Source organism: Columba livia, chromosome 12 (assembly GCF_036013475.1).
Source record: "Columba livia isolate bColLiv1 breed racing homer chromosome 12, bColLiv1.pat.W.v2, whole genome shotgun sequence".
NCBI lineage: Eukaryota > Metazoa > Chordata > Aves > Columbiformes > Columbidae > Columba > Columba livia.
This window is the reverse complement of record NC_088613.1, coordinates 14446112-14457163: the sequence shown is the minus strand read 5'-3', so window position 1 is coordinate 14457163 and position 11052 is coordinate 14446112. Positions and strand designations below refer to the sequence as shown.

General features: G+C 54.5%; 1 protein-coding gene across 2 annotated transcripts in view; it reads left to right on the top strand.

Moving 5' to 3' along the window:
• Positions 1-533: 533 nt before the first annotated feature.
• The window catches only part of PCDH19 (protocadherin 19), a 59176-nt gene continuing 48657 nt past the window's right edge, over positions 534-11052 (top strand). For both annotated transcript variants that reach the window (XM_065077872.1, XM_021284448.2), the window contains exons 1-2: positions 534-3039; positions 6065-6392. In XM_065077872.1, coding sequence (XP_064933944.1) covers positions 899-3039; positions 6065-6392 — 2469 coding nt within the window. In that variant the 5' untranslated portion in view covers positions 534-898. The remainder of the gene's footprint in view (positions 3040-6064; positions 6393-11052) is intronic.

The following is an 11052-nucleotide window of genomic DNA, read 5'->3' as shown; positions in this document are numbered from 1 at the left end:
TCTCGGAAGACCCTGCCCGGCGGGGTGGGGTGCGGTAAAGCCGGAACGGGGCAAGCTGACTCCTGCCCCAGAAGGAAACCGACTGAGCGGGCCTGAGCCCCGTACCCGGCCCCGCCGGCACCCACCCCGGTGTCCGTAGGGACCCGCCGCCGCTCTTTGCGCGCCCGCGGCGCTGAAGAAGGAACCGCCGGTGACCGCGGCCACACAGCGGCTGCCGCGGCGGCCCGAAGCGCCGGTGAGCCCACAGCTCCCGGACACCGAGCCGGGCTCGGCGCTGCAAGGCAACGGGCTCCCGGCACGCAGCAGCCACCCCGCGCGGCTCCGCTCCCCGCTCGGGCTCCCGGCCGCGCCGCTCCGCGGGCCCCACCCCGGCCCCGCCCCGCCGGCCGGGAGCACGTCTCAGCGCGACCCCATTGGCAGCGGCGCTGCGCGCCGGCCCCGCCCCCGAGCGCCTATTGGCCGTTACTCACGGTCGCCCGCCCCCGCACCGTCCGCCGCCGCGCCGCCCGCCGGCGCTCCGGACTGCGGGCAGTGGCGTGCGGCCGCCGCAGCGAGCGCCGGCGGGAGCGGGCTCGGCTCGGCACGGCTCGGCTCGGCTCGGCTCGGCTCGGCTCGGCACGGCTCGGCTCGGCTCGGCTCGGCACGGCACCTCTTGGCTCAGCATCCCGCTTCAGCTCCTGGTCCCGCACGCCATGCCCGGCCCATGCGCAGCGCCGCCGGCTCGGAGCACCTGAGCGGGCGGCGTGGGCACGGGGGACCGCGGCTCCGGTGCCCGCACCCGCCCGCCGTCGCCGGGGCAGCCTGGCGGGCGCTGCCCGCATGAGGGCGGCGGGCCGCTGAGACGGGCGGCCGGCGGCCGTCGGGGCGCGGCTGGTGGCCGGTGGGGGCAGTGGCGGCGATGGGGGCTCTCCCGGCGCTGCTGGGGGCCGCCTTGCTGTGGGCCGGCGCCGGGGCCCTCGTCAACCTCAAGTACTCGGTGGAGGAGGAGCAGCGGGCCGGCACGGTGATCGCCAACGTCGCCAAGGACGCCCGGGACGCCGGTTTTGTGCTGGACCCCCGGCAGCCCACTGCCTTCCGGGTGGTCTCCAACTCGGCCCCCCACCTGGTGGACATCAGCCCCGGGTCTGGGCTGCTAGTGACCAAACAGAAGATCGACCGGGACCTGCTGTGCCGGCAGAGCCCCAAGTGTGTCATCTCACTGGAGGTGATGTCCAGCTCCATGGAGATCTGCGTGATCAAGTTGGAGATTAAGGACCTCAACGACAATGCACCCAGCTTCCCCACTGACCAGATTGAGCTGGAAATCTCAGAGACGGCCAGCCCTGGCACCCGGGTGCCACTGGAGAGTGCCTATGACCCGGACTCGGGCAGCTTTGGTGTACAGAGCTATGAGATCACCCCCAACGACCTCTTCGGACTGGAGACCAAGACTCGAGGTGATGGGTCACGCTTTGCCGAGTTGGTGGTGGAGAAGAGCCTGGACCGTGAGACCCAGTCTCACTACAGCTACGTGATCACGGCGCTGGATGGTGGCGACCCGCCCAACTTTGGCACGGTGGAGCTCAGCATCCGCGTCATCGACTCCAATGACAACAACCCGCTCTTCGAGGAGCCGGCCTACACTGTCAGTGTGCCTGAAAACGCTCCACCGGGAACGCCAGTGATCCGCCTCAATGCCTCTGACCCAGACGAGGGCACCAATGGCCAGGTCCTCTACTCCTTCCACAGCTACGTCTCCGAGCGGGCCCGGGAGCTCTTCCAGATTGACCCCCAGAGTGGCCTCATCACAGTGAGCGGTGCCATTGACTATGAGGAGGGTCACGTCTATGAGCTGGACGTGCAGGCCAAGGACTTGGGGCCTAACTCCATCCCTGCCCATTGCAAAGTGACCATCAGTGTCCAGGATGCCAACGACAACCCACCCCTCATCAACCTCCTCTCTGTCAACAGTGAGCTGGTGGAGGTGAGCGAGAACGCCCCGCCGGGCTATGTCATCGCCCTGGTGAGGGTCTCAGACCGTGACTCTGGGGCCAACGGGCGGGTGCAGTGCAAGCTCCTGGGCAACGTGCCTTTCCGGCTCCAGGAGTATGAGAGCTTCTCCACCATCCTGGTGGATGGGAGGCTGGACCGGGAGCAGAGGGACCAGTACAACCTCACCATCCAGGCCAGGGACAATGGTGTCCCCTCCCTACAGGCCACTAAGTCTTTCACTGTCAAGATCACTGATGAGAATGACAACCATCCTCACTTCTCTAAGCCTTATTACCAGGTCATCGTGCAGGAGAACAACACTCCAGGGGCCTATCTCCTCTCAGTCTCAGCCAGGGACCCTGACCTGGGCCTCAATGGCAGCGTCTCCTACCAGATTGTGCCCTCTCAAGTCAGGGACATGCCTGTCTTCACCTACGTCTCCATCAACCCCAACTCTGGAGATATCTATGCTTTGAGGTCCTTCAATCATGAACAGACGAAGGCCTTTGAGTTTAAGGTCTTGGCAAAAGATGGGGGTAATCCCTCACTGCAGAGCAATGCCACTGTCAGGGTGATCGTCCTGGATGTCAATGACAACACTCCTGTGATCACAGCCCCACCACTGGTCAACGGGACTGCAGAGGTGTACATCCCCAGGAACGCGGGGGTCGGCTACTTGGTGACGGTGGTCAAGGCAGATGACTATGATGAGGGTGAAAATGGCAGACTTTCCTATGAAATGGTGGAAGGAGACAGAGGATTTTTTGAGATAGACCAGGTCAATGGAGAGATAAGGACCACCAGAGCCTTTGGGGAGAACGCAAAGACAGCCTACGAGCTGATTGTGGTGGCTCATGACCATGGAAAAACATCTCTCTCAGCTTCTGCCTTGATTTTGATATACCTGTCTCCAGCCCTGGATGCCCAAGAGTCCATAGGATCTGTTAACCTCTCGCTGATTTTCATTATTGCCCTGGGGTCTATCGCAGCCATTCTTTTTGTCACCATGATCTTCGTGGCAGTCAAGTGCAAAAGGGATAACAAGGAAATCAGGACCTACAACTGCAGGTAAAGACATCTTTGTTTCTGTGCACCTGCTGGGTCTGCTTTGATTTTTGCAGTCACAGTAACTTTTCAATTTGCTGCTGTATACTTGTCGGGGGAAGGGTGGTGGGGTGGTGTTAAATTTGCTTTCGGAACAGAAGTGAGGTTTGCATCCCTCTGAGGAAATTTCCTGCAAAGCTTTAAAAAAATTATTCGCTGGGAGAAGCACAGAAATCTGTGCCGAGTAGCGAATTGACTTAATTGTGTAGCTTGACAATCTGTTGCAGCAGCATCCCCGTTTTTACGCGCTCAGTCGCAGGAAGGGGGGGAGAACAGTTTTACAGCGGCGTGGCTGGTTCCCCTGGGCAGCCCCCCCATCCCCAGCACGGCTCCCCAGCCTTGCGAGGGGGGAAAAGCCCCCCCAGCCCACCGCAGCAGACGGGGCGAGCGGCCGCGGTGGCATCCGTAAGCCCTCACTCACCGTTCAAAAGAACCATTGTGCACCCGATGCGGCTCCTCGCCATGGCTGGTGATGGGGCCAAGCGGATAAAATAGTGGTTGAAAATCACCCGGTTTCCCCCCGATGCGCCGCTCCAGCAGCCGCTTGGGCTGGGAGCGATGGGGCGAGGGAGGATTTTTGCGGCGCTGCGTTATTTTTTGCCCTGGCGTGGATGCGTGTTCCCGGGTCCGAAATGCCGGAGGGGAGGTCAGCCCCGCGCCCGGAGCCGCTGAAAGGCTGGTAGGGGAAATCCAGTCCCCTGAATATGTAACAGCCCGGCGATTATTGTCTCTCTTTTACTATTCTCTGTGTTACACAAGTTAGGAGACAAATGCTAACCACACATGAATATCAATCAGATGCCATAAAAGAGCAGCTGCAATGCCTCATAAATGGTTTAATCCTGTTACTAGTGAAATAGCCATGACTTCTCCATTCCTTCAGCACCGAGTCGTTTCAGAGGGGAAGGATGGAAATTAATTTCGCTCTACCTTGGAAACGCACGCTGGCCCCCGGCGATTCTGCGGCGCAGGGGGATGTGCGGTCTTTAAAGTTTTATTTACGTAGAAATAATGCCGGATGGTTTGGTTTTTACAGTGCGTTTTCACAGCGTAAACTCCATTTATAAGCCTTTTTGCTCGATGGGGGGAAAAATCTGCAAATAAAGGTTGGTCTGTGTTGTATTATGGGATGTCTAGCTTCAAGTGAAAGCTAATATACCAGATTTCTTGCCAGCTCGGCCCATTAAATGAGAATAAGACATGAATGGATAAAAATCACATTGTGGTGGTGCCCCTAACAGCTTCTCACATATGTATAAGTCCTGGGTTTACTGTGATGGCTTAGGGATTAATGAAGTGCAGTTTAATTAAATAATTGGTCAATAGAGAAAGGACAGCAAAATGAATGCCTGCAGGAAATAATTGGGCTCTTGCATTGCCAAACTTAAACATTTAGGTAAACAAAATAATTAAAGCTTCATCAAGCATTGTTAGACGAGTCAGCAGCATATAGATTGTTGGCACAACAGAAATCCCTGCCTTCCCCTGATTTATTTGCATGCTCAGGGGGATGCTTGGGCCGTTATCAGGGTGTCTCTGAGCAGGAGAAATCAGCTGCGGAGGTGGAGGAGCACCAGGTAGGCTCAGCCGTAGACGTGGCCCTGGGGTACCCTCTCCCCGTTCTGGGTACGTGCCCTTAGCCTTTGCCACTGCCTTATTTTAGAGGTTCTTCACAACAGCTGCTGGAGAGTCTTCATAAAATGTGTTAATTTATGAGGCACATAAGGTTATATGAGAGCTGTTCGGCTTGGTGGCATTTTCATGCTCAGGCAATTAGCTTTCTGGAACAAGAATATTTGTCCAATATTTGCCTTTCTAGATAAACTGTATTATTTATTCATCCCATTATTTCTGTTGCAGCTATTGGATTTTCTTTCTTTTTTTTAATGCTGTTATCATAACAAGAAGAGCAGCAAAGTCCTGACTTTCAATTGTGTATTTCTGACTGTGGGCAGCATTTGATGTGCTTTCCTGGGAGCTGCCCAGCACTGAGCACACACAGATTTGTCTGTGGGGCATTGGCTGGGGCTGTGTTGCTCCCCATGGAAAGAGGAGTCACAGTCACTCTGAGCAGAGCACACCCAGTGAATGCAAGGTGCAGTCATATTTGTTATTATTTGCTTGGGTGGTGTTTTACCATAACTTTTTTCCTCCGGTGTTTTTGCACAAGACAAACGAGGCACTTCGTCAGTTGATTCTTTTGACAGGTGGGAAGCAAAGAGGAAAAGAAAAGCAGAGAAAAACAAGCTTGCAGTAGAAAAAAGAAAAAAAAAGGTCAAAAAGGATCATTTCTCTTTGCAAAACACAGTTGTTGTTCTCCAGTTTCTAGAAGGCAAATGCATTTCCCAGCAGAAGGGGATGTGCATGTCAAGGGGTGAGGGAGGAATAGGATGCGGTTGGAGAAAAGATTTTGTGTTATCAGGTATTATCAGGAGATAGTCAAAACACCAGCAACTTGGATAAAGCATTAATAAACAAACAGCCTTTGGAATGTGAGAGAATAGAGCTTGCCAGCTCGGACTGCTTCTGGGTCTGCTTTATTTACTGCTGTGGAAAATGAACTGGGAAAAGAATCTGCTCTTCATTCTGAATTTTCATTAGGGGACCAAATTAAACCACATTTAAAATCCTTATTATGCATGGAAATGAATGCAGGTACCCTTTTCAGTTAATGTATTTTAACATCTTAATTTTTCTCTTCTGCAGGCTGGACTTTACTCCTAGTAACTAATATCAGCAATTATAAACACTAGAAAATAACAGAGACGTTCTCTCTTCCTATTATTTTTCATATTTGACTTGAAAACTTAATACATATGAAAACAGGCTAAAGACGGTGTTGTGCCACCAGACCCAAATCATGACGTAATGTGCATGACTAAGAAGCCCACATGGAGATGGAGGCCAAGCCCTCGGGGTTTCTGCATGTGTGTTTAGCGGGGCAGGGTTCGAAATGCTCTCAGCTATTCATTTTCCTTCTATCCCCCAGAATTGCAGAATACTCCTACGGGCATCAAAAGAAATCAAGCAAGAAAAAGAAAATCAGCAAGAATGATATCCGCCTGGTACCGCGGGACGTGGAAGAGACGGATAAAATGAACGTTGTGAGCTGCTCCTCTCTGACTTCATCCCTCAACTACTTCGACTACCACCAGCAGACCCTGCCGCTGGGCTGCCGCCGCTCCGAAAGCACCTTCCTCAACGTGGAGAGCCAGAACAACAGGAACGCCGGCTCCAACCACATCTACCATCACACCTTTACGGGGCAGAGCCCCCAGCAGCCCGACCTCATCATCAACGGGATGCCGCTGCCGGAGGTGAGTGCGGGCGGGCAGCCCGCGCCCCCGGGGCATTCCTAACGGGTTGGCTTGTGGACCACGGCGTGTAGGTCTGTTGGTGTTATTGGTGCCGACACGGGACGCCGAGCGAACACGCAGCGGTGGTTTCCGTGTGTGCGACACCCCGGGGCGAGGGAGCAATGGAGGAGCTTGTGGGTCCTGGGGCAGCCCCGATGTGGTCATGGGTGGATGTTTCACCCCCAGACACCGCAGAGACCCCCAGAAGTGCCCAGGCAGGGATGCTGCCGCTACCGGGCCAGGCCAGGCTCTCTCCGTACTGCTGGGAGGTTGAATGTGGCTGTTTTGCAAGTGGATTTTGAGCGTGGTGATGCTCGAGGGAAGAGACACTTGTTGCCTTCATCAGAGTTTTGCTAAAAGGTTGTTGAAAGTGGTGCTGGTGGCTGTTGCTCTGGAGGCAGCGGGTTGTGCGGGGGACACAGGCAGCACAGGGTGCCGTGGTGTGACCGCCTGTCCCGGTGCTGTCCCCTCGCCATGCAGGGCTGGGACACCCGCCCGTGTGGGAGGGATGCGCGGAAGCTGCCAAAGGCAGGGAAAGGGGCCGCTCCAATCCACGCCATCCTCATCAGGTTCTTCTAATTCATCGGCTTTCCTGTACATCACAGGCATCATTTAATGTTGCTTGTTTGTCTTGCTTTGAATTATTGTTTGGTATTAAGCAAAACAATCAAAGGTTTGTCATGTTTCCTGCTTTGAAGAGAATAACAAAGCTGAAAAAGCAGCTGAAATATTTATGGCTTGCTCTGTTTTGTGTTCAGTGTGCTGGTGTAAATGCAAAATGATGCTGCTGAAGACAGTGGAGCTGCTTCAGATTTATACTTGCGCTGTGAAGAGCAGAGCCTGGTCTGCGAGAGTCTGCAGGGCTGCTGGAGAGGGCTGGTGCCGGCGGGCCTGATCCTGCCGCATTTGTATTGGCAAAACACTCACTGAACCCTGGTGTTTAACCTCCGCTAAGGCTATAGACCCAGCTCCCGAGAGATCATATACTGGCGTTAGCCCAGTTTTGGGGTGCTCCCAGCCCAAATGCTGGTCACTCAAAGCAGAGGCGCAGCTTTTAGTGACCTAACGGTTGGGAAGGGATTGTTGGGATCTCTGTGGCAGGTTGCAGGCACATGGCTGCTTTCTTCTCCCCAACCTGCGTTCCAAGCCTCTCCTGCCCTGGGGCGTGCTGATTCCTCTCTGTACAGCGTTGCCTTTTCCAGCAGGGGTGACCCAGTGCTGGTCCAGAGTATTGAAGCTAAATTTAACTTCTGGTGTTGGTATAAAAGCTGTAATAGAGTTTCTTAGCAATAACTGAATGGGAATGGCATGAACATATGAACTCATATATTCTACTCACGTGTATCCAGCCATAGAGCTGAGTGGGCTCTGCTACTCTCAAATGTCATGATGGCGAGAGTCTGGGAGTTTGCATCTGAGCAGTTTGGGTTAAACCTGTTTCTGGTCAAATAAAGCAGAAGAGCTGCTGCATAAGCCACCTGCTCCTTGTGCTATGGCCAAGCAGGCTGAGGGTGGGAAACACCACCCATCCCATACTGACAGATCCCCATCGATGCTCAGGTTTGCCTGAGCTCTTTGCTGAGTACCAGCTGGGGCTCAGGCTGCCCAGTTGCCTAGGGGGTGCATCCCAAGGCTGTGGGTGACCAAAGCTGTTGGGATGCAGGGGACAGTGGTCCTTGAAGAATTCTCAGCCTTCCTGGAGCTTTGTCCTTTGGAGAAGGGTCTTGAGTGCATCTCTGGCTGGTGCCTTGCTGAGGGCACAGAGCAGTGGAGCACGCTGTCAGCCTGTGATTCACCGACACAAGCAAAGTTCAGTCATAAAACCCATCACACATCGGCGTTAACCAGAAGTGCGTGCTGGCAGCGGGAGGTCTGTGGTGCCGGAGGGGAGGGAAGGACCGTGGGGAGCATCATATCTCAGCTGATTGAAGTTAACAGGCAGCTGCAGGCGGAAGGCAGCGCTGCCTGCTTTCCTCCCTGACACAGCAGTTAGCCTGGGGTCCAGTGGAATGGGCTCCCCAAAGACCCCACCGCCTTGTGCATCTTACTGTGAGGGAGCTGGGACGCTTGTTGCTTCTCCCCATACCTCCAGCTTGCCCCGTTTCCCCATCGCCTGTGCAGGTGGGATGCACTATGAAGAGCTGGTGCCTTGTCTGAAGAAATATGTCTCTTGGAACGAGTGCCATGAACTGTCAGCTTAAAATGTGTCCCCCAGCAGCCCTGTGAGCACGCAGGAGGGCAGCCGAGGGCTCTCCAGCCCTGCTCAGGGACCAGCATCTCTCGGGTGGGTGCTCAGGGAGACAGCAGCATGTCCTGGCAGGGGTCTGCTTGCTCCCTAAGGATGCTTTAGGACAAAAGGGCAGGGCCAGGGCACAGGGAGGAGAAATCCCAAGGGGAAGTGTCTTGGAAGTTTGGTTTAGGGTGGGAACTTTTTTTTTTTGGCAGAGAGCATCTTTGTAATGCTTCCAGCTGTTGCAAGGGAAGTTGTCCCACTGGTGGTGTGGGCTCAACTGGCTCCTAAAAATCTTGAGGGTTAGGAGGCTAAGCAGTGACCGGAGTGACAGCCCTGGGTGACACAGAAACTCCACAGAGGAGCATCACAGCCTTGTACCCACTGTAGCTGTCGCTACCTTAGCAGGTGCTGTTGGTGTGATGATAAGCTTATAAAGTGTGCTATTGGTACAGCTCCAGGTGATGAGGATTTAATAAATTACATTCCTGCCCAAGTCTGGAGTTTCCAGAGCCAAACCGTTCCCTGCAGTGCATCCAGCAGGACTTTGTCTGGGCTGGTTTGAATTGCCTCCAGTGACAAGGCTGGTGTTTCCCCTGGGAGCCTTTATGAGGTGTCAGCATTGGGGACATATCACTGCTGCTCCACCTAGGAGTGACTTTTCCTGATGGGAAGGCAAAGCATCGGCTGATAAAAGATAAAATCTGGAGGTAAACATGTCGCTGGCGGTGTCACGTAGCATATGATGGTTGTGGCTGGGAGTAAGCGATTGTCTCTGCAGACACGCGCTGTCCTAGCAGCGGTGGGTTTGCATTGGCTTGATGTGTAGCTGGTCTTTAATGTGAGGCTCATTTACTTTAACAGTCAGGAACGCTGAAATAAAAGTCCCTGAGGATGGGTTGTTTGCGGAGCTTCAGGAGCCGTTTCCTCAGCGGCAGGTCAGCAGTGCTGGCGGTAATTGGGTTCGTCAGTAATTGGGTTCGTTGGTGCTCCCCACCTTTCCCTGCTGATCCAGAAAGGATTAAACAGTGGCATCTGCCGGGGCTGCAACCCCACTGTGAGGATGCAAAAAAAAGTTTGAGACAATCCTTGGAAAGCTTTTCCCTTCCAGCGGGGGCTGGGCTCTGCTGCCGGCTCTGCCTGTGCCAGGGCACGGCTGCCAAGAGAGCATCAGGAGGTGACAGGGGACATCCTGGGGGGGTTCCTGGCCCCGCTGGGGTTCAGTGGTCCCTTGGGTGCTGGGGTACCTCTCCAGGATCCCTGCCTTTGGCCTTTTAGCATCCTCATGTCTGTAGGCAGAGATAGCAAAAAGTGCTTGCGAGTGGCTCTGGTGAACGTGGCTGACAGCGGGAGGCTTGGCCCCCGTTAGCGTTTCAACTTGTTTTGCAGGAGGGAGAGTGGGACATGTTGGAGCTGCGAGGGCATTGCCGGTCAGAGGCTTTGCTTCTGCCCAGGGCTTTTTATTTCTTCCTGCTGAGCTGGAGGAGAAGTCAGCTTTGAAACTGAAAGGGCTTGCTGTCAGTTTTTGCATGTGTATTACTGGAAGTTGCACCAGGAGATTAAAAATCAAAATTAATAGGAGCCATTAGGCAGCTTCCTTGATAAGAATGCACATTGCATTGGGGTGGTGTGGAAACCGGTCTGAATGCTGAGCCTTTTAGGATCCCTGGGACACGACTTGCATGTAGAGCAGCCACCCTTGGATAACACCTGCCTGAATTTTTACTTTGTGGTTTAAAAAGACAGCAATTTGCATGTAATGGCTGCATCCGTGTTTTCAGAGGTGGTTTTACATCCAAAATCTGCAGTGCTTTTGGAAACGGTGCTGCAGCATCACGTGCTGCCCCAGGACAGGGAGCATCCCCCGGGGCATGGCGGCTTCTTCTGCCCCATGGTCTCACCCGGGGCCGTGGTGGTGGCCGGTCCCTGGCAGGACCCAGCGCGGAAGGGGTGAGGAGATGTGAAATGGGAGCGGGCAAGCCTTGTTTGAGAGGCTGGACGTCCAAAGCTGGAATTAACGTGGTGACTCAGGAGAGCCTGACGGCTCCCAGACCTGGGTCTGGCCGTGGCGGGGATCGTGGCTGTGATGATCAGCTGCCTCCTGAGCTGGTGGGCACCATCAGTAAGATGGGGAATTACTGGTTTTAGCGATAATCCTGGTCTAATCCCCCAACCTTGATACACTCCTGCGTAATCCTCACTCACACTGATTTCGTTTGGGCTCCTTGTGGCAGCGGGGATTATTTGAGTGAGCAACAGTTGCAGGATAGGGCCCCGGTGGTTTCAGATATGCTTTTTACTACCTGGAAAGCCTTCTTCTTGCTGTAGGAAATGGTTTTCTAAGCACAATAGAGCAATTTTCGTTTCAGGCAGCTCCGGCAGTTTCTGCTC